The following is a 26961-nucleotide window of genomic DNA, read 5'->3' on the forward strand; positions in this document are numbered from 1 at the left end:
TAAGCTAAGTAACAATTTTTTATTGAATAATTTTGTTACTCTAATTTGTATTAATTTCAATAAAAAGATAAAATTTACTTATATAAATAGATAGGAGTACTAATAATGTATAGCTGTATGCTTGAAAGTAAAATATAATTTTAAAAAATGTTAGGATTGTCAATGAAAATTTTAAGGGATATTGAAATTTGAAAAAAGTTTTGGGTTTTTCCAAACATTTAAAATTTTGATATATTTCTTGGTGGTTGTATGAAGAAATAAATTTGGTATGCAAATGTAATATTACAAATTGTAAGAATTAATACATTCTTAAAATATATGAAAATGAATATGACAATTTTTGAAGCAAGAGCAAAAATGTCTATTTATATCATTGTACTATTGTTCACGTTTGAGTCATGTAGAAGTTGAATTCTTTTTAATTGTTGAAACGACCGGTTTCCAAACTTTAAGTGTAAAAATTGTCATTTTATGAAACCTTGGGTAAGAAAGGTTATTTAGCCTTTATACTTCATTAAATCAAAAGAAACCATTTCTCAGATAAACTTGTAATTAAATTTATTTGGAATAGGAATTTAAATGTGATAATATTTGGCATCTAGATTAATAATCCCATTATGAGTTATACTAGTGTTATATATATAAATAATAATACGTTATTAATTGATTAACTAATTTTAAATTATAAATAAAATAATATATAATTATATGATGATATATTATTATTTATATATAAAATTATATATATTATTTTTACATAATATTTTATTTTAAGAGTTATGTTAAAATCTTGAAAGACAACTCTTAAAATTTGTAATTTTTGAAGAGTTGTCTTTACAAGATAGATAATGATAATAATTGTGAAAATTAATTAAATATAAATGATGACATATTTAACGTAAGAATAAATTATTATTAAGATTTTTCGTCTCTAACTGATATATGTAATTTATAGTCTTTATTAGATAAATTACGATAGTAATAGTAAAAATCTAATAGTAGTTTTTAATGAAGTTTAATATGATTTAAATAAAATTTGTTTAGACATCGATAGAACAAAGCTTCGTTATGAATACTGTTAATACCAGCGTCAATTGCTATGTCTAATATGTTCCTGTTTATCATTAACTTTCAAGGTTCTTAGCTCTTTTAACTTAGTTTCAGAAAGTTAAATTATAAATCATATTCAAAGTACTCTAAATTCTTAAACATTGGCTGAAGAAAACTAGCTTTGAATCAATCCTAGGCATCTTTGATTTCTTCCATTGTGTTAGAACGGAGAGAAGAGAGAGTGAATCAGAGTGCACGAAGAGGGAGAATATGAGGTAATGATTTTTCTTTGGGCCAAGGGGTCTGCCAAGTGAAGGATAGGGGTGATTGGTGTGATGCTGCAGATTCTGATGATGGTTGCTCTTTCTAATTGATATTTTTTACGCACCAACCCAATAAAAATTTTCCTTTGTGCTTGTTGAAGTCAACAATTGTGTCTCTTGGAAGAGATTTGGGGATTGTTAGAGGTTTTTGTGGGGTTTGAATTAGTGGAGAAAGTGGAGTGAGTTATGAAAGAATGATGATTGTGCTAGAAATAACGGCCACCGAGTGAAAGGAAGGAGAAGAGGGAGAGACATGGCAAATTAGATACCGTTATTATTTGGCTTCTTTTAATAGATTTTTTCTATTTTTTAAAATTATAGTTAATATTTAAAGTTAAATACTAAGGTGTCGATATTTTATAACATTTAAAGTTTTTATTATAAAGATGTTATTTTTTTAAATCAAAATTTGTCTATATTGATTAAACAGATAAATTCAAGGTATAATAATCAGATCTATAATCATTTTATTAGATAAATCAAAATTTGATAAACATGATTGAAATTCAAATTTAGGTTTTTTTAATTATAATATTTTTTAAAATTTTGTTAATCTTTAAAATAAAATATTATTCACCTTGGAATCACAAGATCTTGCATACATATAAAATTAAAGTTGATAATTAATGGAGAGAAAAATAATAAAAAATCATTTGAAGGTGACAAAAAGCTGTTTATATTCTAGACTTTTTGTAGTTAGGTAAATGATGAGCTTCCCTTTGAATAATTCATTTGATGAATAGAAAAATTTTACAGATTGATTCCACTCTCTAGATGTTATTGAAAAATTATAAATAAATAAATAGAATTAATTTGGTTTTGACTCATTAATGGAAGAGACTTTGACTTGTTATAATCACATTTCTCCAGAACTGTCCTCGTGGCAGATCCTCAATGGCCAATGAAAAATATAATATTTATTTAAAATAATAATGACGTATAATTACATTAATCACAAAGTGTTTAAGGATTAAATACTCATTATATATATATATTTTTTCTTGACCTCGACAAAAGTATTTGAAGGGTTAAAGCCAGTTTTCTTCTTAAAAACAAATTAAAAATAAAAGAAGCTTCTATTTTTTTTGTTGTAATAATTCAAATGTTTATAATGTTTATACATTAGTTTTAATGAATCTTAGCCTAATCTTCTAGAAAACTGACTTCCTCTGTTGATTATTTTGACCCTCTAGAACCCACCACCATCCTCAACTGTTACAGTCTCTTTCAATGACCGAATCACCCTCCTTCTTCCTCAGCCTTACTTATATATTTTCAACTTAATCGTTTCTGAATCTCCTAATATCAAAAACTCAAACCAAAATTTCCCTTCTTTGTGTTTACATGGAAATGGTGGCTAAAGAGTTCAATCATGTTCTCCAAGGAGAAGATGACGAAGCAGAAGAAACACTTTCTCTTTGTGATTTCGCAGTAAACAGCAATACAGAAGATTATAACAACTGGAAGGATAAGGGGTTCGACATTGAAGATCAAGGAGAAAGGTCAAGCTCTGAAGATATCTTCGAGTTTTCAAGCGAAGAATTTTTTACATCTTCAACTAATTACCCAACAGACAACGTTATGTTCTGTGGAAAACTCATTCCACTCAAGCAACGTGTTGTTCCTGAACAAACCCGGATCATAAACGACATCGTTCTCCAGCAACGAAAACGACTTGAGAAAAAATCAGCGATCATTAATTACAGGCCATTAACTCGGGGGAAATCGAGGTGGTATTTGTTTGTGTTTGGATATGAAAGGTTTCCTTCTGAAATGGAGCTGAGAGATATAAAGAACCGGCAGAGTCGTCGGAGGGATGTTAAAGATAATGCAGCTGTAACAATGTTTAAATTCAACGACGACAATGGAGGTGAAATTGGTAATGATAAAAGTAATCACAAAAAGGGTTTGTGGAGATTGCTTAAAGGTTTGGGATGTAAAAGCCTGAAAGCAAATCCTGTTGCCAAGGCATCGTTTGGGCTGCGATCTCCATGTTCGTGAGGAGCTGCTGTAGGGAAGCGTTTAGTAATAAGTTGAGGATTGTTTTTCTGGTCTTTCTTTTTATTGTCTTAGAATTGTTTTAGAAAGAACCTTCAGACTGCAGTCTACGTACAAGTGATCAGATTTCCATAATAAAAGAATATCCAAATTAGATGAAACGAAAATATTTTATTTACATGCACGTTGTTCTAATTCTTCATCGGAGCTCTTCCAATTTCATGTCATGTGGATTCAAACTGAATTTATTAGAATTTAAATCTGATTCAATCCTATCAGATATCGTGATTAGTAAACAGCAAAGAAAAATTAACGGAAGCAGACGTGACGCTTTTATTTAATTTTCCCAGCAAGTCTACATCATTTTAGTGCTTTCCATGTCATAGATTCAGGAATTATTTCGCTCACAGCCTTCTTTCGTTTATCTTTACTTGAAAATGTAGTCTTGCTATTGGACGGCTTCTACTTTAGTTTTCTAAATTCATAATAATGTTGATGTTCATTTCTCCTTGCGTATGTCTGAAGCAAAATCACAGTAATTCATATGAATCTAATTATCTTTTGGCTTAATTTCAGGGGAATTAAATGGAAATTCTCCCCTTCTTTAGGCGATACTTTTGTTCTCATTCTCTTATAGCTGACTCTTACATCCCAAAATTTAATTTTTTATATTATACATTAGATATTATATTATATAATATAATTTTTAAAAAATTATATAATAATAAAAATAATAAAAAATATAATTAATACATCACCATATTAAAAATTATCACAAATACTTTTAAAAATTTAAAATTTCTCATATACCTTCTTATTATATTATTATTCTTTTTAAAAAATATATTAATCGATATCAATAATATGTATTATATCATATAATATATCTACTATATCATATTAATTTGATATACTTCATGATACATATTATTTTTCATCTGTATCATATCATAAGATACTAATAACTATGTTTAACACAAATAATATAGAAAAGAATGAAAGTTACATAAATTGACGGTGCGGTGTTCCAAAATTTAATTTCCCTTTTCCTAATATGGTAGACAAAATTTTTCCCTTTTCATAATTAGAATAACTTCCAAAAGCCTAAATGAGTATTACTTCATACAACACATCAAAATTTAGAGGTAGGAAGGCAGTAACAATCAAGCTTTTTAATTCTGCCTTGAATTCTATTTCTTCTTTCATCGATGAACAAGGGCTCTACCTTTCTTCGCTCCCACTGTTGTTCACCATTGACACTGGCTAACATACACTGTGATAGTTGATTATTGTCCTCTTTTCCTTTTTGATTGCTTCTGCTCAAGGAAACTGCAGCAAACATAGTTACAATAGTTAGCTCAAGATGCAGCAAAGAGTGAATATCAAAGGTTTCTACTAGGAATAGTCAAATTGCAGAATCGTTAAGGTGGGTTATACCTTATCTTTTCATTCAAGATCAGACTCCTTGAAGCAGCCCTTTCCATAACACTCTTATAATATTGTGTAAATGGGGCATTGCTGCTGTGCTTCTCAAGCTGGCAAGGGAAATCCATCAAAGTGAGATGAGACTGTTGGATTTATCTAATCCAAAATTTATTATTAGATCAAACAAACCTGAAGAAATGTTTCAACAGACTGATGATCTTTCGGTGAAAATACCACCTCATCTCTCTTCTTTTGCACAAATTCAATGTTCTGCTCCACCTATATTGCCAGAAAAAATGCTCGTCATAAAATGGAATATCAAGGTTCTGTTCAATGAGAAATATGACCATCAGATTTAGAACAACCAGCAAAACATGCTATAGAGGAAACAGAAAACTAAGGCTTTTCACACTCGTCAATATGGTTTACACAGCTTGGTTTCAGCATCAAAATCATTTTGGGAAAGCATAGATTCCAAATGAAAGCTAGGTCTTGTGCTGGCAACAGGTTTCAATATCTTTGAAGCTCAAGAATTTGTGCCATGGGGCTTTCAGCTCAACCAGCAAATTACCATTCCATGCATATGCATGATATGCTATTCCTTTCTTAAGTTCCTTATATTGCATTTCTACAATTATTAAATGGGAGCAAGACAGTAGCAAACAGGTAGGCCATTTTTGTCGCTAGATGTTCTTATAATGAATTCTTGTTAGGGTGGAGGTACAAGAAAACATTGAATTCATTCATAAGAATGCTTACCATATCAACAAAGCGCTTCACAACTCGCCGGCAACTCTCAATAGTAGTTTTTTCAAGAAATTTCCTTATACGGATTAGTGGAATGGTCGCCAACTCAGGAAAGGAAATGTGGTAGCTCCAATGAGCAAAGTGCACAGAAAGCAGTTCAATGGCAGCAAAAACACACTCTTCCTGGAAGTTTCGGGATTTCAGCAAATATTTTGGCAACTGCACCATAAATTTCAAAAATTAGTCATACCTGAAATATAGGATATACACTTCTTGACAATGTATTAGTTTAAAAGAACAATGAGTGATCAGGAAGAAAATAATATACTCAAGTCAGATGCTGATGCTGTGTAAACCATATAAACAAATCAGGCAGTTAAAAAGAACTGGAATTTCAACATGCAAGAGCAACATTACTAATTTCTGACCTTCACTGTAGATGAAAAGTTGAAGTCCTTCCCAAGCTTCCCACCCTCCCTCCCTATTTTATATTCCAAAATATCCAACACCAATGTAGTGACGGGGATGAAAATTCCACTAGAACTAGAGAGATGATTTAACCACTCAATGCATTTGCGTCTTAAAGGCAAATATCTTGGTCCTGGAAAAAGTACAGCTATTCCGTTTATAATCTGAATGATGATATATATCAATGGCTGAAGATCATAATCACATACATTATGTGATATAAATGTAACCCAGATATCAATGCAGTTAGTAAACTGCCAACTGCATATCTTCTTCACTGCTTCCTGCATATAAACAATAAAAACAGAAAATGATGAAAGCATTCCTCTGGGTCACAAAATTCAAAATAATCTAATTCTTATTAACACGAAGTCTAATCAGCAAGTGAATAATCTCTGAATGGATATGTAAAGCATGCAAAATACATCTGCAAACCTTTTTCTTTGTTCGTAGACCTAACTGCAGTATTCTAGACATTTTCTGGATGGAAATCATAGCCTTGCTTGATGATTTCTGCAGATCTTGAGAGCATAGCTCAACAAAAGAGTTCCTTAGAAATTGCATGTGTTTGATTAAAGCTGGCTCCACAAACTTGCAGTGACCAATGAAGGCTTTGAACATCTTAATTAAGCAAATATCAAAGAAATCTGAACTAAACATGGAAGACACATCTTTTAAGAGGAGAAAGGCGTGAGATGATAGAATCTCTTCACCCGTTGCCCACAAATGAACCCCAATCTGCATTAAATTCAAAATGTAGGGAATGAGCTTAAATAGCATAAAAACTGATTGTGATAAAATATATCGATATAAACTATGGATATCACATTTTCGCAAAACTGCAAAACAATCAAGTTCCAAGATATTTCTATTCACTGCACTGTCTCAATGTGAAAGCCCCATGACATAAAAAGTCAATGTGGTTGTAATGACAGTGTAATACAAATGAACTCATACAAATATCAACAAACATCTTGGTTATACACTGACAAAATGTCTAAACCTGATTAATAATAGAACATAACATACATAATTTTACATAAAAAATACCTTGATGAGTCTAAGCAGTAAAGGAGGAAAAGAAGCAAAAAATACTGCAGAAGCTCTCAGTCTGCTTAAGGATAAAGCTAATATCTCAGAGTCTGTAGCCTGATTCAGCATGAACAGGGTACTTCTCAAATAAGACTTGATAAGTGGCCTCAGAGTTTTCCATTTTGGAGTATTCTTCAGTTCCAAAATGGTCCCCCTCTTGCTAGATGTGGATGAAATTCCCAGCATCCCACGGAATACATTATCAGTCTCATGAAGCACAAATGTCAATGTCTTGCAAAAGGTTTCACTGTCATGAAATCTATAGCCTGAGTCAGTATCTAGGGTACCAGTTGATTCAGCTCCATAGTGGCATGCAGCTCGATATCCATTTAATAGACTAATAAGGGCCGGAACACTCTGCTGCTCTTTAACTAGGTTACACCAAGAATTAACAGCAGAGCTAGTCAAGAGCTTGTTCATACACGAATTTGGGCCATCTTCATTTACTGACTGTATGTCATCATTACTTGTCTCATCATCATCTGAATACTGTTATACAGGAAAATACAATGAAAATTAACGAATGGAAAAACCAGAAAAATTAGATAAATAAGGTTAAATCTGAGGATTTAAAGGCCAAACTCTTGATATTTATAAAAAAAAAAAAAATCAACCTTCACAATTGGGAAAGCATGGTCAAACCCATTACAAGTGCGTAATTTCAAAGATGTGGAAAATCAGAACATAAAACTACTTAGTCAATATATACAGCAGTAATTATATAAACAACTACATCAGTCCAGAACATTATATCATTGAGATATCAATCGCAAAGTAGAAAAATGTCTTAAGTAACTTACAGAATCTTCATTTCTGGATGATTTAAGACCACTATCATGACTTTCCAAAAACCTTGAAAACTCTGGATCCTGAAAATTTCCATGTAGAATTGCTTCATCAAATAAATAAAAAATGAGAAAAGACACTGAGATGAAAAGGAGAACCACCTTATCAAGATCTGTCACACAATTCACAAAATTTTGGGGCAAATTCTAAAAATAAAGAGGATCCTGATTTTAATTCATGAACATTCATATATTCTGAGGTCTCCTCAGAAAATTGATATTTTGAAGGATCCTCTTACCTTTGTTTTCAGTCTTTCCAATTTTTTCATTTTACTCTCAAGTTCTGAAAGAATTTCCTGGTTCTGAGCAGATGACTCCAGACCAACTCCGTTCTCTGTATATGAACTTATGATAAAATTTTAACAAAAAGATGACCAAAGGAAAAGAAAAAAATATGATACCCAAAAAAATTTGTAAACACAAGTTACAGAAGGAGTAATAAGATCTTCACCTTCTAGTTGAATTTCAGCTACATATGTATCACTTGAGTCCTGCTCATAAAGTATTAACATTAATATTGAAAGACCTACCAGAGGAATCAAAGGGAAAATTAAAAAAATGATATTGCATGATAGGTTTCAAAACCTCTGAAAGATATCCATCACTGCCTGAATTGGATCCCTCAACGTCACTATCATCTTCACTAAATATTTCATCAAGGGATGTCTCCTCAATATCAATACCTTCATGGTTTCTGAGGACAAAATTGAGATTTTTCAAATTACTGGTTCAAGACCAATATATATTTAACTATCAAATAAAATCCTTTAAGAATTCATATAGCATGACATAGTAAAAACAAAACAAACTATTTTACAGTAAATTAATTGGTCGGTTGCAATTTCAAAATTTTACCTTCTATTAGACAATTCTTGTGAATCTTCTTCCTTAATTTCAGCTGCATCCCTCTCATTTTCTATAGGAATTGAATTACAAGAAACATTACATATAAATTACATTAATCAAGTAGAAATTTAACCAAAGCTTATTGCTTCTATAATAAAAACTGATGAACTAATCCACTACTTAAAACGACCTAGAATAAACTTTAACAAAACAAATGCACTACAAGTTCATGTTAGCATTTTATTAAACGTTCCAAAGCTTAGAAAAAATGGATATAACCGACCCAAAAAAAAAAAAACCCCTTACTTTTTGAAGCTTTCTTCTTGAACATAGACTTAACCTTTCTTTTTCTTCTTAACACAGATTGCAGATTCTTCTTGGCGAACTTCCTTGCTTTCTTCCCCAGTTTTCCCATTTTTTAAATCTAAAACCCTAAAAAAAAAAAACTTGGTACTAAAATCGAATCGAAATAATTCTATTATCAATTAAGAAAATTATCAACAATTGTGAAATGAGAGAGAGTTTGCGTACCGGCTAGAGTAGCTGGAAACCGCTCGTTGTGAAAACAGAGAAGTGGAATATCCAAAAGTACAGAGTACTTTGTTATGGTTCGGCGATTAGTTCACTGCATGGAAAAGTTCAAAAACCCAGGGTTTTGGTATTGAAAGAGAAGACTTTAAAGGCATTAATAAAAGTCATAGGGCTATTTTAGTAATTCCGAAGCGTATCGGACTGCTCGCTTGGGCTGGGCAAAGGATTTCATTTTGGGCCTGTCAATCGCTTCACATTTGTACTTAAATTGGTAACAATTTTTTTTTTTTTAATCAATTGAATTAAATAAAACCAGAATAATAAGATAAAACGGCGGAGAGATCTTCTTCCCCGCGGAGCTTTAACGAGTTGTGTTCTCGGCGATTCGCAAGGGCAAATTAACCATTCTCGATTCGCCTGGTACTTCTCTCTTTATATTTGAATTTATTTGTATGTTTTTGGAATTCTTTAATTTTGTTAAGAGAAATTCGGCGAAATTGATAAAGAAAGAGAAAGTAACGTGCCTATTGTTTCGTTTCGATTCGTTCCATGAATGATGGACGAGCTCAATTAAGCTTACGTCACTTCGTTTTAAGTTATTATTTTCCTTGCATCATTATTACAACTTCATTTCCGTTGTTTCCCTCAATTTTCCAGCAGCCAAACAGGAGCCTAGGTTTTTTTTTTTAGTTAGTATAAGGTTTTTACGTTTATATTGAACTAAAGAGAAATAGTTAATCAATTATTCTGTTGTGTTTTTACGTTTACATTGAATTGACGAGAAATAGTTAATCAATTATTCTGTTGTTTTTAGGTTTTTGAGCGAAGATGATTTATACAGCAATCGACAATTTTTACTTGACTGATGAGCAGCTGCAGAATTCATCTTCGAGAAAAGACGGTATTGATGAAGCAACAGAAACTACTCTAAGAATCTATGGCTGTGATCTCATTCAAGAAAGTGGCATTTTGCTTAAATTGTATCCTGCTTTTGTGTTATTCTTAGTGTTAGAATGTTAGTTGTTACATGGTTCATCCATTTACTTTGTATTATTTATATTATTCCAGTTACATTGTTTCCTATGATCATAATTATAGACCTCAAGCTGTAATGGCCACTGCTCAGGTTCTATTTCATCGTTTCTATTGCAAGAAATCATTTGCTCGTTTTGATGTGAAGGTTAGTTTTGTTTTCTAGATGACTGAAATCAGAAGGAAGGTTTTTTGAAATGTGAATATGGTATTGCTTCTGGGTGTTTTAGGTGGATTATGCATCTCATTTTGTGTATTTTTGTCCACTAGAGTAAAGGTTTTTGTTTAAAAATTTAAGGCTAATTGAAATCTGTATTATTAAAAGAAATGCAAAGCCATTCTTTTTATTTGGTTAGATTTATTCATGTTGTAATATCTTGATGACTTGTGATGATATCTTGTAGATCGTGGCTGCTAGTAGTGTGTGGCTTGCATCAAAGCTGGAGGAGAGCCCTAGGAAAGCCAGGCAAGTCATCATTGTTTTCCATAGAATGGAATGTAGAAGGGAGGGCTTACCTATTGAGCATTTGGATGTCTTTTCGAAGGTTAGTATTGATATTATGCACGTATTTATTCAACAATTTTGCTGTGTATAGGTTTCTTTTGGCTGAAAGTTTTGTGACAGTTGTTGAACTGACTGTATGAGTGATTAGGTTATCATTTCAAGTGTTATTGCGCTTCTAGAAGCCCTTGTTTGCTTTGTTTATCCATTTGTGGACTAATTGTTTACACATAATTACTCATGTTATGCAGAAATTTTCAGAGTTGAAAGTGGAATTGAGCAGAACAGAAAGACATATATTGAAAGAGATGGGTTTTGTTTGTCATGTTGAACATCCTCATAAGTTCATATCAAACTACCTTGCCACCCTTGAGACACCTCCAGAGTTGAGGCAAATTGCTTGGAATCTAGCAAATGATAGGTATGCCTTGCATCAAGCTTACTTTTGAGCACATTTCTTCTTTTTTAATCTTTTTTTGGGGTCCCAATTTTTTGCATCACAATTTATGTAAAATTAATCCTTTATTGTGATAATTTTTGGATAGCACTTGGTTTATATTGATTAAATAATCATGTGCTCGAACTTTCTCTGCTACCTATTCTGATGAATGTATGCTCATGGTGTATTTGTGAAGCCTCAAGATAAAGAATAGTACACTCTTTAAATTTTTGTTGGCCAAACCATGTTCAATTCTTCAAGTGTATTAGAATTTTTAAGTTTGACAAATTAGGTAAAATAGAGAAAGTTCTTCAAAATACTTTAGTTTCATTTAATTAAATTAGCCATTAAACTTATTCGTAGGAAGACTGATTTTAAGAATCATAGGAAGTAGAGGTTTTTCTTGTGAAAAGAATTGTCTGAGATAGGCTCTAAGAAAGAGAATGTTCTGACTTCTGAGTTGTAGAAGTGAAAGAGGTACATATACATATGATTACAATGCATATTTTGGTGTTGTTACAAGTCATAGTAACAAAAGAAGCATATTGGGAGTAGCGTTACAATTCTTTAATTTATAAGATTTGGCTTAAACTCTTAGATGATTCTCATATTGAATGATAAGGATCTTGTGAAGGTGTTAGAGACAGCAAGGCTAGAGCAAGAGTTGAAAAGATGTGGGCCTTTTGAGGTCTCATTAGACGTTAAGACTTTCTTTCATCTGACTGGTTTAAAATTAAAGTTGAATGGGCTGTTTCTGTTACCCATTTTTTGTGAATCAATATTGGTGTTCTTATCTAAAATGTGCTGTGTTTTTTCATGTTTAGTTTCATAAAATGTTGTAGAATAGTTTGAGTTATGGCTCTATAAAACCTTTCTCAAAGTTGATTATCAAATCTGGTTGCCTTATTGAAGGTTTTTTAAGTGGAAGAGATGGTATTAAACAAGATGGTTTGTGTAAAGAGTCATGCTCTAACCATGCACCCAAAAGAAACAAAAGGATGGTTAAATAGAGGAGGAACTTCTGTGCACACCATTCAATTTTTAGTATTTTGTTAGCAGTTCATTATGTTCCACTGTTTGTAGCCATTATATCATTTTAGTTTCTTCTGATGGTTGAATTGTTGATTTACTCTCTTTCTGGAATAGTTTGCGTACAACATTGTGTGTTCGATTCAAGAGTGAGGTTGTGGCTTGCGGGGTTGTGTACGCTGCTGCGCGGAAGTTTCAGGTACCTCTTCCAGAGAATCCACCGTGGTGGAAAGCATTTGATGCAGAAAAATCTGGAATTGATGAAGTTTGTAAGGTTCTGGCTCACTTGTACAGCCTTCCAAAGGCACAATATATACCAGTTTCTAAGGATGGAACTGTATTTACATTTTCTATTAAGTCTGTGGATTCACAACCTCAGTCAACTCCAAAGGTAATATATTTCTTCTTTGTCTTTTAGGTTCACACTGTCGCTCTTGTAATCAAATTAATGTGGTGCTGATTTTTCAATTTTTTTTTTCAGGAAGTTCCACAAAGTCCATCTGCTAATAATGACACCACTGTTAGCAAGACAACTTCAGCACCTGTTATTCCTGAATCTAATGGATCTAAGGGTTCAATACTAAAAGCAGGAGTTGATAAGCTGAAGGAGTCTAAGAAGAGTGATGATGAATCCAAGAACATACCCACTGAAGGAGAGGCAAGAGAAGAGCTTGTACAGAAATCCAAGTTTGAGCACCGGTCAGAGGTGACTGGGGAAAGAAGCAAGGACAGAGACAGGGAAAGGGAGAAAGATAGAGATAGGGAGAGAGACAGGGAGAGGGACAGGGACAGAACAAAAAGCCGAGATCGTGATAGGGGCAGAGATTCTGACCGGGAACGAGAGAGATCTGATACTGAAAGAGACAGAGTTAAGGATCGAGGTCATCGTACTAAGGATAGATCTAAGGATTCAGGTGAATTATCAGTATCTTTCATCATCATGGTCCTACGCCTAGGCCTAAACTGTATTATTAGTTTTGTAAATGTTTTTTATTCTAATTATCTTGTTTGAAGTATGTTAAATGTGGATTTTTATTCTGAAAACAGGAGGACATTCTGAGAAATCAAAACGCCATTCATCACGAGGTAGGCATCTCACATTTCTTTGTTTTATAATTAATACAAATTTCTTCGTTCTTGGTTTTGAGCTGAAAGTTTGTTTTATCATTTTCAGACCGTGACTACTATGGCTCCGGTTATTCTTCAAGGGAGAAGGATCGTCATAGACATTATTAATATCGATAAACTGCCACAACTTAGAACCTTCAATCATTCGTAAAGGTTTGCCTTAGCCTCTCCCAAATTTTAAGGATCTGAAAAAAAAAGTAGCCATACCCTAGCAGTTTTATTCAAGATGATTATATGCAGGAGCATAAAATATTACATGTTGTACTTGAATTTTATTTAAGAGTACAGATAATCTTCTGATTTCTAGATACACAATCTTGATTTGGTGATTAATTTTTGTACAATGTTATTTGACAACTAAGCCTTTTCTTGGCCACCCAATTGTGTGGGCACATGCACATTCCCAGTACATTACCAGCTGGTCATTTTATGGTGCAACTCTGGAATATAATTACAGAAATCTGTAAAGCTGCCATTAGCGTGCTATTATTTATCTTGTGTAAGTGTATTGATTAGGATTTATAATAAAATAACAGTAAAGTACTAAATTTACTGGTGGTGCTGTAGCCTTTTTCTGTCATGTGCCAATCTGGAAATGCTAAGAGCTTTTACTACTAATGTCTTCAGTATCAGATCTTAGAAGAATAATTTTTTTTTTTTGAAAATAAACGTGGAAGAATAATGTTGAATTAGGAGAAACTGAGTGTGAGCATGCTTTTTGCCGGGAATTGTTTTTTACCCAAATTTTGTGTTTTCTAGAATTTTGAGTGGGTCATTTAAGAAGCAGGCAAAGTGTTGTGGATCTTTGTCATCGTTGCCAAAGATTTTGTCGGTTCAATGATAGAATTTAGAGCTTTTTAGCAAAGCTTGTACAAATTCTTATAATTTTTTACTGGAACATATCATAACAAGTGAAAAATACTTCAAACTCTATTCAAATGCATCACTTTTTTTGTTTTTTTTTTCCTGGCGAAAATAAATAAAAATAAAATAAGGTTGTAAGCAAAGGAAGCACGTGATGTCATTAATGTCACCACCCAAAAACATGCCTTTTTATTAAATAAATAGTCTGCGTCGATGTCATTTCATAAAGATAACCGTAGTTGTTCGGACCACATTCGCCACACTCATGTACGAAAATTACTTTGTTGGCTAAAGGATTATTACTACAAATTGTTTTCCGACCCTAAAACCATCTCGAAGAACCATAAAACGGGCAATTCAAACCCCATCCTTGTCTCATAAGCACAAGCGCATGCTCCCTTACATTCTCCTTTAATTTTACCACCCCCAAAATTTATAAAATGTTTATCCATCTTGCTACTCCCCCCTTTGTTTGGCTTTGCCTATGCCAAACTAGTCGTTTTCCCTCATTGTTGCTTGAATTGAATGGAAACCACACCATGTCATGTTGCCCTCCCCACAATACTGGGCCAACCACCACTTGGTTAGAACTTTACGATTTAGTCAAGTCAATATGTTTGGTCTCATTAGTAAGTAAGATCGAGAAAAAAAAAAGTTGAAGGGGTTTGAGCCATTGAACCTACGACATGTAGACCTCCACATGTCTCCCTTGTTGCTTGGTGATGCATCTTATTGCTACTTGCACAAGCTCCAAACATGAACAATTATCACCCTACTTGACTTCTTGAGCCACGACAACACATTTCAAACTTGGAAGTTGTCACTTCTACATCTACAACTCCTTTTAGGTGTTTTTTGGTAATAAATAATTAAGAAAAGAGAAGAAAAAAAATTGAGAAAGAAAAAAAGAAATATATAAAATAGTTAAGATAAAACTGTAATTTGATTATATAATTAGAGATATAAGTGACATTAATCTTATTATATATTGTATAATAACAAAAATACTATTTGGCTATTAAAATTAATAAATAAAAAAAATTAACTTTTCAAACTAAAAAATTGGAGTGTTTGGTTCATCAAAGTTTGAGGTGGGAATTTATGAAACCAAGGGGGGGAGAGGGTCTTTTCATTATAGATTGGCGTCACAATGTATTTGCCAATAAAGATAGTTTAGTTAGTGGGTGAAGCAAAGGATAAGGAAGAAAGAACTGACAAAATTTATGACAACAACAGACAGAACACAAACGGAAAGATGGTGAAAGGTGGTTGTTGTTAGATAAGGGAGGTTGTTGGCTTGTCGCCGTTACACAAAAAAGGAAATTGTTAAAATTTCAGTGTTGCATAAATCCATAATAACAGAAACCGAACCAAGGGAGCACCATTTTTCTGTTTAAAAAAAAAAAAGGGTGGATCCGAACAAAACCAGGCTGTTTATTGTTCCATTTCCCAATCTTTGAAGCTTTCTTTCTTCGCCAAGAATCCTCTCACACAAATAAGACCTTTCTACATGTTTCTTCATTACTACGGTTTTTGTTTTTGTTTTGTACAAAGGAAAATAGAAGCCGAAAAAACACTTTCATTCAGAGAGATCTCAGTGGTTTTTTCACTTATATTATAACAGGTATCTGGGATTTTGTCCATTTCCGTCTCAGTGAAGTGTACCTTAAATTGGAAAACTTCATCTGGGTTTCATGATTTCTTATCAACCAGTTTTGTTTTTCTGTTTAAAATTTGACACATTTATCCACCTTTTGTCTTACCATGTAAATCGCTTTGCCATTCTCTTTTAACCGGTTTGATCTGGTTTTTGTTTTTGTGATCTATTTTGTCCATTTTTGTATCATTCATGTCAGTCTCTGTTATTGTTTCCTCTTCTTTGCTTTGCATTTATTCTTGTCAAAGGTTGAACTTTTTGTGTTTTTTCTAAAGATCTTGCAGTTTGTGAACCCAGGGAATTTGGCATTTGTTGCCTAGTTAGAACAAATGCTTCAAAGTTTGAATATTTTTATCTGTTGGAGTGGCGGGTTCATGGCAATTTTACTGTTTATTATCACGTCTAAATTCTTTTAATGATGCTTTTTATGATAGTGTTCATCGTTGATCTGTCTCTCTACATTTAATCTTTTTTAAATGGTTGACCTTTTTTTTTTTTTTACCCCTCTTGAGGATGATGGCCATGATTTGAGACTTCTTCTAAGAACGGTGTACCTAGTTATTTTGGTAGTTTACTTTTACAATTTGGTCTTTTACTTGCTTGTTTCAACTGTTTGATGTTGAGGCTTTAGTTTCTCCCAAATAATTAGAATTTGAGTTTAATAACAGTTTACATTATGCTAGATTTGCAATTTTTTCCGAATTTTTTGGTAATTTTTCTTTTCATTTGATTCATTTGGCCTGAAATTGACTTGTTTGCCTTTTTTACTTCATAGATGAGTTTTTAGGAAATGGGGAGGAAAGGGAGTTGGTTTTCTTCTGTGAAGAGATTTCTTAGCCCTGAATCAAAGGAAAAGAAAGATAAGGTTTGGATTTTTTAAAATTTTCTTATTTTCATAACTTGATATTGTGAATTAATTTTGCTTTTCTGAATGTGTTTATGATGGAAACTTGTTGGTTTTGCTCTATAGAATAACAATAAATCAAAGAAAAGTTGGTTCAGAAAGCATGGGAAGTCAGATCTGGTTTCTGTGCCTGAAGAGATCACCATATTAGCTGTGCCTGCTTCCACTCCTCTGGTTGCTCCAGTTGAAGATGTTAAATTAACCAAAGCTGAGAATGAGCAGAGCAAGCATGCTTACACCGTGGCTCTCGCCACAGCTGTGGCTGCAGAGGCAGCTGTTGCAGCTGCTCAGGCTGCTGCAGAAGTTGTTCGCCTCACTGCTGTTGTGCGTTACCCTCAAAAATCAAAGGAAGAAATCGCAGTTATCAAGATTCAAACAGCATTCAGAGGATACTTAGTATGATAATTACCCATTTGCTTCTACTTTAATGCACATAAACTCATAAGCTGGAATTTGGAGGTCTTAAGAATTTACTGAATTCAGTTGTTGATCAAACTTAAAAAAATTAATATAATTATGTTATTAGTAAAGGTTTTACTTGACAGACCATTCATGTGCCTTGCATTATTTGCCTGCTTGTATAAGTGATCTCTTACTAGGTTATTCAAGCATTCACAGTACATAAAGGGCATTAAGAACAATTTAGGAAACTAGAGTAATGAAAGATAATTGTTATATTCCTTAAAATATAATGCCCCATTAGCAAGCAATGAGCTTTATATGTGACTGGGTTCTTGCTTTGAGCATTTCAGGCAAGGAGGGCCTTGCGGGCTTTGAGAGGGTTGGTGAGGCTGAAATCAATGATACAAGGACAATCTGTTAAGCGGCAAGCAACTACCACATTAAAATGCATGCAGACTCTTGCTTGTGTTCAGGCTCAGATTCGAGAAAGGAGGATTAGGTTGTCAGAGGAGAACCATGCTCTGCAACAGCAACTCCAACAAAAACATGAGAAAGAGCTGGAGAGGTTTAGTGCTTCTGTAAGTGCTGTCATTCTATACTCTTAGCCTTTGGCTTGAGAGTGTTAAAATATGTGGTGAATGGTATCCCCACTTTTGTTTTTGTATACATAAATTTTAATTTCACACACTTTTACAGCAAGTTGGAGAAGAATGGAACGATAGCATACAGTCTAAGGAGCAAATTGAAGCAAAACTACAGCACAAGCAAGAAGCTGCTATGAGAAGAGAGAGGGCATTGGCTTATGCATTTTCTCATCAGGTATCAGACTATACTCTTTCTTACCATCTCTGAAATATTAATTTGTGGCCTATTTTTTTAATTTTGAAAGAAAAAACAATTTAAACCTGGGATTTGATTGGTGAGGAGGCACATGTTATTTATTTGTTCCTTTAACTAAAGAGGATAGACTGATTTGAGAAATGCCACTAATGTGCATTGTTGTTTATTCTTCTGTATATTTTCTCTCCGGCTTATACTTTCTCGTGTACTGACTGTTATTAAATTTAGTTTTAAGGTTTCTGAATTCTGTCTTTCGAATATGAATTTTTCTAGGGAACCAAAAACTGTGATGCTTCTAGATGAATGGGGCTTTTGATTGATGGTTTTTGTTTTAACTATGGAAAATACTAACTGAGGGAAGTTAGTCTCCAGAATATAGAGTGATTGTGTACCATTGATTATTCTCTTGTCATGCAGCTTTTATATATTGGTTAATCGAAAAATATGTTCATGTGGAATTTAAATATCTTTTAATTGCTAAAAGTCTGTAATTTGCATCCTTTGGTTGAACTACATAGTAGAGTTAATCTGGATGATAATTTGTTTAACAGCATGTCTTGAAGAACTCTTCAAAATCTGCAAATCGAACATTTATGGATCCAAACAATCCCCACTGGGGTTGGAGTTGGTTAGAGCGATGGATGGCAGCCCGACCATGGGAGAATCGAAGCACTGTCAATAATTTTGACCATGGTTCTCTTAAGAGTGCAGCAAGCCATGCCACGTCTATAGGGGAAATCAGCAGAGCATATTCACTTCGTGATCTCAATAAACCTTCCCCAACTGCACATAAATTAAACCGACTTCCCAGTCATAAATCACCTTCAACCCCTCCTTCCAGAGCACCATCTTCATCATCAGTAACCGATAAAATAAGACCACCAAGCCCACGGTGGAGTCAATGGGGTGGGGATGAAGACTCGAGAAGCATGTTTAGTGCACAATCTGAACAACACAGGAGGTACAGTATTGCAGGCTCATCAGTTGGTGACAATGAGAGTCTGGCAATTTCCCCTTCGGTTCCAAGTTACATGGCACCAACGAAGTCGACAAAGGCTAGATCGTGCCTAAGCCCGTTGGGAGCAGACAAAAATGGGACACCAGAGAAGGTGTTAATGAATTCTGCAAAGAAGCGGCTCTCATTCCACACTTCTCCAGCTGGGCCAAGGAGGCATTCTGGTCCTCCCAGGATCGAATCTATCTCCATAAAGGATATCAAAGTGCATACAGATGAGAAAGTTACCAATGGAATCATTGTCAGGTAGTGCAGGAAACACAACCAAAATAATAGAAAAAAAAAATTTAGATAAAAGTGCAGATGAAGAATGAATAAAAAGATGGGTTAAAACTTTGTTTTCAACTTCATTATCTTCCTTATCGGCTGCGCCATTAAGAGGTGCAGGGAAGAAAGAATGAATAAAAATGGATTATTGCTACATATATACGTGTTATATTTGTGGTGGACTGTCATCATCTTCATCTTCTTGAACAGCCACTCTAGTTAGAAAGATTACTTATCATTTAGCAGGATTGGTCTGGTGGGTGGTGATATTTGTTGATGATTTTTCTTGTTTGTCAAGTTTTAGTGTGAATTTTCTTTATGACTGAGTAAAATCTGGTGTATCTTTTCCCCATTATAATGCTTCATTTGGTTGCTTGGAACATAAGCAAAAAGTAGTGGAATCAAGCCACACTTTGTGAACAATTACTAACCAAATGGCACCACCTGTTTCAATTGAGAATTGTCAAAGACTTGCAATGAACGTTTGCTTTGAAATTTTTACGAGAATATCTCCCCAAGTACTCCACTTTTCATTGACTAAATAATCTAAAGTATATTTAAAAAATATATATTTTTATAAATTTAATAGGCCAAAGGACTATTTCCTACCCAAAGTATAGTGTAATCTCAACTTTTCATCCCGTTAACTATGAAAATCTCATTTACCCATTTATAAACTGTTAAAATTAATTGTTTAAATTTAAAGGACAAAATCATTATTTTATTTATAATATTAAAAATAAATTAAAATTTAATCTAGTTTTTCCCTAACTCCTAAAAACTAACCATTTCCCCTTAGGTTAAGTTTTAAAAAACAGTTTTATCGAGAGATGAAACTTTTCGACTTTTCAGGTCAGATCTCGATTGACCAACATTTCAGAGGAGAAAAGAGAGATGGTTGGAGTATGATGATGCCTCTGAAAAGTTTTGTCGTTGACGATGACGTTAGATTTGACATCAGAGATTGAAAGCTAAACCCTAAAGAGGTAATGTATTTTTTAAAACTTTACTTAGAGGAAAATGGTTAGTTTTTAGGGGTTAGGAGGGAAAAAGATAAAATTTTAAGGAGTTAAGGTTTTATTAATTTCAACTGTTTATGGGTGGGTAAATGAGATTTTTAAAATTAACGGAAAAAATCTGAGATAATACTTTGGGTGGAAAATAGTCCTTTGGCCAATTTAATATTTTAATGTCATAATTTAACGCCAGACTGAATCTAGATCAGTCTCGTTAAAGTTGAAAAGTCTAAAATAACCTTATTGAAGGTTGAAAATCATAGCTATATTGATATCCCCTCAACTGTAATGGGATCTATTCTCCTTATTATTGATACTAAAACTTGCGGGGTTTTTTCTGGTAGAACCCATTACAGATCAATCACATAAGATTTAATAAATCCACAAATAAATTATTTAATTCATGACAGAAACGGTCCCAAGTAGCGACACGTAACTGCCCTTAAACTCTTAAAAAGCCCAAGACCCGCACCCGCACCTGTACCTGCCTACTAGACCTAACGTCAGCTTCTATCCATTCATCCATGATCCATCAACATTCATTATCCAAACAATTCCTTATTTATTTTATTTTTTAAAAAACTATTTATTTATTTATCTATGCCGAACAATTATTTCCTTCATAATTAACTAAAGGCCCATTCTTATTCGGCGACTCATCTTCTTCCCTCACCGTGTGTATCTCGCACTCAAAACCATAAACTGTCCAATTTTATTTTTCCACAAATCTCAGGATTATACCAAGCTTCACATCTCCTCATTCTCAATAACACTTGAGTTAAATAGGAAATGGATTGATTTGATTTCGGTTCCAGCTGAAAACAAATGAGGTGAAGTCAAACTCGAGGCTTTTGACTTTCTGTCCGTACAGTTGGGGTTTCATCATTCAGAGTCGGATTCAATTGCGGCACCGGCACCGCTCTGTCGTCTGGCTGCTTCTTCTTCAATCGATCGCCCAGTCGCTTGTAACTTTTTCTTTTCTTACCGGCTTACTGTTCTTTATTGATGATTTGTGCGGACATGCTTGGTACGTGTTGTGAATCTATACGGAAATCTTGTTGAAATTGTTTTTGAGATACTGAGTTGTAATTGTTGATAGAAGTGATGGTGAGTGCGAATGATCCAATTGAGTCGTTTTTTAATTCGATTCAACATTTGAAAGATGCAATTTCACCGCTCGAATTAGGTATTAGAAAAGCGGCCAAAGATCTTGAGAGTTGTATGGCAATTCATAAGAAGAATGAAAACACTCTTGAATTGAATGTAAATGGAAACAGCAATAGCAAAATACACATTTTTTCTGTGAAGAAGAAGAGTGATGGTATTGATAATTATAGTAATAATAACAGAAACAGTAATAGCAGTGGGCAGTGTGTGGTTAGTGAAGAGAAAGGATTGTTGTCAATTAAGGTGCCAATGAAGACATTTTTAGGAATGTTTTCACCGAATCTAGGGAATGGGAAAGTTGGGGTGGTTTCCGAGAAAGGAGTGAGAGAGAGTTATTTGAATAAGGCCGATGGGTCTTGTATGAACTGCTTGCAGTTTGCTGTTACTTGGTCTTTGTTGGTTAATGGTTTCGTTCAGGCTTTGCTGAGTCCATTTAAGGCAGGCAAGAAACAGATTCAGAAAGTTGGGGATGAAGACAAAGGGCAATTGAGTTCATGTGCATATGATTTGAAATCTAAGAGTTTTTGTGAGTTTAAGCAAAGGGAAGCAAAAGATCAGACTGCAAATGTGTATACGGATGAGACTTTAGCACATGAGGTGAAACATGTGTCACTAGAGTGCTTTATTGGGTTTATATGTGACAATTTGATTCAAAACCTACAAAAATTTGATCAACTTATGCAGGAAAGTGATCAAAAGGGTTATGGTCATTCAACATCGGCCTCGACCTTGCTGCCATCTTCTTCTCAGTTTGATCATTGGAAGGCAGTTATAAGTATTTGGGAAGGTAGAAAATCTGATGTTAACGGATTCTTGGGGAACTTGAAGTTTGCGAGAGTGGGAGGTGTACCTTCTAGTATAGTTGGGGTAACTTCTTCAGTCAATGAAGATGGCGAAGGTGGTGTTAGTACAGCCAGTGGGGAAGAGACAGGGGGTAATTCACCACAGAAGCTGGCTGGTGGGATTTTTAGTATTCCTCTATCAAATGTGGAGCGTTTGAGATCCACTTTGTCTACTGTTTCACTGACAGAACTGATTGAGCTTGTACCACAATTGGGGCGATCTTCTAAAGACCATCCAGACAAGAAAAAGCTATTCTCTGTCCAAGATTTTTTTAGATACACAGAGTCTGAAGGTATGGTTCCTTATGCAGTTTAGTAGTTTATTCCATCTTGCTTTATGTTTTGTTTCTAATATTTTACTGGAAATATGCTTAACATCAAAACCTGTAGAGAAGTCATGAAACTATACTGTGGTAGAGTCTCATTGCTGGAACTGAAGAGTATTGGGTTTTATATACATATCATAGGCTTATTTTTCTTAGGATTCAATCACTTTGTGTTATTGTGTAGAAATCTATAGTATATGTGGTTGTTTCTCTTTTGATAGAGATGAAAATTTCAGTCTTTGTCAATACTATCATCAAAAGTGAGAACTCCTTTTTAAACCCTCATATTTCCAACAGGAAGGAGGTTCTTTGAGGAACTGGATAGAGATGGTGATGGCCAAGTGACATTGGAAGATCTTGAAATTGCAATGAGAAAGAGAAAATTACCACGGAGATATGCTCGGGAATTCATGCGCCGTACTAGAAGACATCTATTTTCAAAATCATTTGGTTGGAAACAATTTTTATCATTGATGGAACAGAAAGAGCCAACCATCCTTCGAGCATATACTTCTTTATGTTTAAGCAAGTCTGGTACACTGCAAAAGAGTGAAATATTGGCATCACTAAAAAATGCAGGACTTCCAGCAAATGAAGACAATGCTGTTGCTATGATGCGATTTCTGAATGCAGATACAGAAGAATCTATCTCATATGGACATTTTCGGAATTTTATGCTTTTGCTGCCTTCTGAACGGCTGCAAGATGATCCTCGGTAAGATGAATTTACCATTTGAAAGAGCTGTACACTAAATTTTAGCTTTTGCTCGAAATATGATTTCTGTCTGACTTTTTATTTTGTTGGTTAAAGTATGATTGTTATTAAAATCTGTAGTTTGGCTATGGATCTTAGTATAGTTTCTTTGATTTAGTAGCATGGTTTTCATTTATGAATTTTCATTTATTTGGTGATAGGATGGTGCCAGTTTCCCTGTTTCTTGGTATCCATGTACAGGTTGGAAAGAAATTTTTTTTTTCCTATGAAATGAGGGACGATGAAGAATCGTTTGTAGTCCTAGAAGTCTATGGTTTTACAAATTACTAGGTTACTCCTATCTGCTAGTAACATCTGTTTGTTATACATACAGGAACATCTGGTTTGAAGCTGCGACAGTTGTTGCTGTTCCTCCACCCGTGGAAATACCTGCTGGAAGTGTTCTGAAAGCTGCATTGGCAGGCGGCCTTTCATGTGCACTTTCCACAGCATTAATGCACCCTGTTGATTCTATAAAGGCAATTATTTTGGAATAATCATCTGTACTCTTGTATTGGCATTTGGCTAATATTAGTGAATCCTTTTCAATAATTGCTTTATTTGGTATTAAAATCTATGGTAAATGTGAATTACTAACCATGGGTGTCTAATTGTAGTCCTAGGAAGCTGATCTGCTAGCCTTATGTGTTAGTCATGTTTTAATTATTATCGATATGAGTATTTTGGAAGAGTTAGGAATATCTTACTTGTAAGGTCTGAACTCATACTTTTCTTTGTCATGTAAGTGCAATGAGGATGTTTGTGCTGATTCCCTTGGTTTTTTCTCTCATTTGCCACATGGTGGAGTGCCATAATCTTGATCCTAGGAGGCATCCTGGTTAGCATAGTCGTCTTTTCATGGCTATTTTTTAACCTTCCCTATGGGCTAGGCAGTTCATCAAAGCAAGGAAACAAAAGAAGAAAAAAAATTTGAATTGACTTTAGAAAACTGTAATGCTTCTTGTTTAATACATTCTCCCCAAGAATGTGCATATTTAAGAACACAAGTTCCAGTGAGAGTAGTTTATTCATCTTTATGATTGTTACATAAAAACAGCATAAAAGTGTTCTGGATAGTTGACATTGTTTGTACAGTTTTCCATTTACTGTTTGTAATGCTTTGTTGTGATCAAGGTTTTCTGTTTTATCTTTGTTTTTATCAGACACGAGTTCAAGCTTCAACTCTAACCTTTCCTGAAATCATCTCAAAGCTTCCTCAAATTGGCGTACGGGCATTATATAGGGGTTCAATCCCTGCAATTCTTGGGCAGTTTTCAAGGTTTTTATTGTTACTGTTGTTATCCTTTTGATCCCTTTCATGATTCTGCTTAATATCATTGACTGGTCTTCAGTCTGTTTTTCTTTTGACTTCACAGCCATGGCCTGCGAACTGGAATATTTGAAGCAAGTAAGCTCCTGCTACTAAATGTTGCTCCAACACTGCCTGAAATCCAGGTAGTTTTCCCGTCTATAGTGTTTGATTGGTAATGAATTTTCATCTGGTTGTGAAACAGTTTGACTTGATGCTGTCTGATAAAGTAAATATCTAGTAAAGAGGGATCTCAGTGGTATGTTTTTATTGCTAGGGATTAACAACAAGCTACCTGCCTCAAATTATTATAATGACGATAATATCTATCTTATGATTGGATATGAAACTCTAGCTGTAACATTGTTTCCTGAAGTCTCAATTTTAGAGTCTTACACCATCAATACCTTGTCATTTACCTGTTATTACCTTCCCAAACATTTCTTTTTTTAAAAAAAAAAGTTTGTCATAATTTTAATTTCTTGAGGATGTTCAGTTGTCTTGTGTTCCAATTATTTCAAGTTAACATGCTTGTGTTGGTTGATATGTCTTTCGTGACCTCCTATTTTCCCCTATAATTATCATGTTTGTAGCTTAGCTGGTGTGATCTCTTGTGAGTTTAGTTTTGTTGGCATGATAAGCAGGTTCAATCTATGTCGTCATTCTGTAGCACATTTTTGGGGACAGCAGTAAGAATCCCATGTGAAGTACTAAAGCAGCGCTTACAGGCTGGCATTTTCGACAATGTGGGAGAAGCCATTGTTGGAACATGGCATCAAGATGGTCTCAAGGGTTTTTTTCGTGGCACTGGTGCCACTCTTTTCAGAGAGGTTCCATTCTATGTTATTGGCACAGGACTTTATGCTGAATCAAAGAAGGTAGAGAGATTTCACTTTCAATAAACAATAAAACCATTCTTATCCCTCATGGTGTTTGCTTGCATACTTGTTTTGAATTTTTGCTTTGCAATTTTATTAGTTGTTTTAATTTTCAACATAAAGTGGTAGTGTTGGGAATGTGGCTGTGAGTCTTGAAAATTGAAATAAAAAGGCATTTGGTTTGTTTAATTTATTTCCACGCATGATAAAGTAGATTTAGGCATAAATAAATTTGATCTTGAAGTTATCTTAAGTTCTTTGTTGGCCTGAGGAAACTTTTATATCTTAACAATGCTTTGATTATATTGGTTTGTTTTGTGCGTACCTTTTATATCTTAGCACAATATATCTTCTGCTATTTATTTCTTGAATGATAATAACCTGTATTTTTGGATGATACTTGAAGATTGTCCAGCAAATTCTTGGCCGGGAGCTGGAGCCCTTTGAAACAATTGTTGTTGGAGCTTTATCTGGAGGGCTAACTGCTGTGATCACTACACCTTTCGATGTTATGAAAACTAGAATGATGACTGCTCCACGAGGTCGATCTGTAACAATGTCAATGGTAGTGTACTCTATACTCCGTCATGAAGGAGCCCTTGGCCTATTCAAGGGAGCTGTACCTCGATTTTTCTGGATTGCTCCTTTGGGTGCCATGAACTTTGCAGGTTATGAGCTAGCTCGGAAGGCCATGGTAAAAAATGAGGAACTAGCAGGAGACCAGTTATCCCAGAAAAAGTTGGCTAGTTCGTAAACAATACAAGGTTTTATAAAGTAAGAACATAACTTTCAACAGATGCCTTGGATTTTGTTTGCAATAGTTGCAAATAATTGTTGCTGAAACAAGTTAAACAGGATGTGCTTCAAATTTCTGTTCATCTAAAACTCCGCCTTTCTTGTTCATTGTAATTCTTGTTATAATTTTTGCCTTTTTGCCCCCTTGTTTTGAACTTTTTGTTGCACCAGGAACGGTAGTTTATATACGTTCTCGGTTAAATTTTGTATTTTGCCTTCGCAATTTACATTTATGTACATTCTGTGCAGTTAATGCCTTTTGCTTTTAATGCTATTTTTTTTTTTTTTCAATATTCACACTTCTCTGGCAGTTGCTTTTGATGCTTCATTGTTCTGTGCTTCAGCCAGGTGATATATAAGTATAATTTTCTTCAAATTTTACTTTTTTGTTCCAAAGATTGTAAGCTACTGCTTAACTTTGACTTCATTGATAAATGTACGTAAGGCATTGCTAAAAGAAAAGTTACTTA

At 34.1% G+C, this 26961-nt stretch overlaps 5 protein-coding genes across 7 annotated transcripts; 4 read left to right on the forward strand and 1 right to left on the reverse strand.

Annotated features, from left to right (window-relative positions):
* The first annotated feature begins 2717 nt into the window (after positions 1-2717).
* LOC123227812 lies at positions 2718-3374 on the forward strand. Its single transcript, XM_044652937.1, has one exon. The coding sequence runs from the start codon at positions 2718-2720 to the stop codon at positions 3372-3374; it is 657 nt and encodes a 218-aa protein (XP_044508872.1).
* A 963-nt stretch (positions 3375-4337) lies between these two features.
* On the reverse strand, positions 4338-9471 carry LOC123226969 (nucleolar complex protein 2 homolog). Of its 2 annotated transcripts, none has more exons than XM_044651559.1 (14): positions 9326-9471; positions 9101-9226; positions 8804-8864; positions 8534-8642; positions 8400-8439; positions 8188-8282; positions 7904-7972; positions 7062-7592; positions 6447-6749; positions 5972-6295; positions 5556-5762; positions 4986-5075; positions 4809-4906; positions 4338-4700 (listed from the first exon to the last, which is right to left on the reverse strand). In XM_044651559.1, the coding sequence occupies exons 2-14, from the start codon at positions 9207-9209 to the stop codon at positions 4658-4660; spliced, it is 2079 nt and encodes a 692-aa protein (XP_044507494.1). In that variant the 5' UTR covers positions 9210-9226; positions 9326-9471; the 3' UTR covers positions 4338-4657. The 2 variants fall into 2 exon arrangements, with proteins under 2 accessions (XP_044507494.1, XP_044507495.1); XM_044651560.1 differs by having other exon boundaries at positions 9101-9218; positions 9326-9441.
* A 145-nt stretch (positions 9472-9616) lies between these two features.
* LOC123227907 (cyclin-L1-1-like) lies at positions 9617-13831 on the forward strand. 2 transcript variants are annotated; one of them, XM_044653041.1, is made up of 9 exons: positions 9617-9745; positions 10140-10305; positions 10424-10505; positions 10762-10902; positions 11111-11280; positions 12445-12718; positions 12809-13241; positions 13375-13413; positions 13502-13831. In XM_044653041.1, exons 2-9 carry the CDS (start codon positions 10154-10156, stop codon positions 13561-13563), a joined length of 1353 nt encoding a protein of 450 aa, XP_044508976.1. In that variant the 5' UTR covers positions 9617-9745; positions 10140-10153; the 3' UTR covers positions 13564-13831. The 2 variants fall into 2 exon arrangements, with proteins under 2 accessions (XP_044508976.1, XP_044508977.1); XM_044653042.1 differs by lacking the exon at positions 10424-10505 and having other exon boundaries at positions 10140-10226.
* A 1773-nt stretch (positions 13832-15604) lies between these two features.
* On the forward strand, positions 15605-19827 carry LOC123227906 (protein IQ-DOMAIN 3-like). Its single transcript, XM_044653040.1, has 6 exons — positions 15605-15943; positions 16752-16841; positions 16947-17276; positions 17633-17860; positions 17979-18101; positions 18674-19827. Exons 2-6 carry the CDS (start codon positions 16767-16769, stop codon positions 19385-19387), a joined length of 1470 nt encoding a protein of 489 aa, XP_044508975.1. The 5' UTR covers positions 15605-15943; positions 16752-16766; the 3' UTR covers positions 19388-19827.
* Positions 19828-21036: 1209 nt separating this feature from the next.
* On the forward strand, positions 21037-26760 carry LOC123227905. The gene is made up of 7 exons (XM_044653039.1): positions 21037-22722; positions 23053-23470; positions 23844-23988; positions 24673-24788; positions 24886-24964; positions 25463-25696; positions 26103-26760. The coding sequence occupies exons 1-7, from the start codon at positions 21525-21527 to the stop codon at positions 26448-26450; spliced, it is 2538 nt and encodes an 845-aa protein (XP_044508974.1). The 5' UTR covers positions 21037-21524; the 3' UTR covers positions 26451-26760.
* The last annotated feature ends 201 nt before the right edge of the window (positions 26761-26961 follow it).

The sequence above is a fragment of the Mangifera indica genome, chromosome 10 (assembly GCF_011075055.1).
Source record: "Mangifera indica cultivar Alphonso chromosome 10, CATAS_Mindica_2.1, whole genome shotgun sequence".
Lineage (NCBI taxonomy): Eukaryota > Viridiplantae > Streptophyta > Magnoliopsida > Sapindales > Anacardiaceae > Mangifera > Mangifera indica.

Excerpts from the sequence above, each read along its gene's own strand:
- LOC123227906 (XM_044653040.1), top strand. The coding sequence starts at position 16,767 with ATGGGGAGGAAAGGGAGTTGGTTTTCTTCTGTGAAGAGATTTCTTAGC. Across the intron at positions 16,842-16,946 it reads CAAAGGAAAAGAAAGATAAG|AATAACAATAAATCAAAGAA; the intron begins GTTTGGATTTTT and ends TTTGCTCTATAG. Across the intron at positions 18,102-18,673 it reads CTTATGCATTTTCTCATCAG|CATGTCTTGAAGAACTCTTC; the intron begins GTATCAGACTAT and ends TTTGTTTAACAG.
- LOC123227907 (XM_044653041.1), top strand. The coding sequence starts at position 10,154 with ATGATTTATACAGCAATCGACAATTTTTACTTGACTGATGAGCAGCTG. Across the intron at positions 11,281-12,444 it reads TGGAATCTAGCAAATGATAG|TTTGCGTACAACATTGTGTG; the intron begins GTATGCCTTGCA and ends TTTCTGGAATAG. Across the intron at positions 13,414-13,501 it reads AAAACGCCATTCATCACGAG|ACCGTGACTACTATGGCTCC; the intron begins GTAGGCATCTCA and ends TATCATTTTCAG.
- LOC123226969 (XM_044651559.1), bottom strand. The coding sequence starts at position 9,209 with ATGGGAAAACTGGGGAAGAAAGCAAGGAAGTTCGCCAAGAAGAATCTG. Across the intron at positions 7,973-8,187 it reads TGGAAAGACTGAAAACAAAG|GATCCAGAGTTTTCAAGGTT; the intron begins GTAAGAGGATCC and ends GGAAATTTTCAG. Across the intron at positions 5,763-5,971 it reads ACTTTTCATCTACAGTGAAG|TTGCCAAAATATTTGCTGAA; the intron begins GTCAGAAATTAG and ends TTTATGGTGCAG.
- LOC123227905 (XM_044653039.1), top strand. The coding sequence starts at position 21,525 with ATGGTGAGTGCGAATGATCCAATTGAGTCGTTTTTTAATTCGATTCAA. Across the intron at positions 24,789-24,885 it reads ATTCTTGGGCAGTTTTCAAG|CCATGGCCTGCGAACTGGAA; the intron begins GTTTTTATTGTT and ends TTGACTTCACAG. Across the intron at positions 24,965-25,462 it reads CAACACTGCCTGAAATCCAG|GTTCAATCTATGTCGTCATT; the intron begins GTAGTTTTCCCG and ends CATGATAAGCAG.
- LOC123227812 (XM_044652937.1), top strand. The coding sequence starts at position 2,718 with ATGGAAATGGTGGCTAAAGAGTTCAATCATGTTCTCCAAGGAGAAGAT.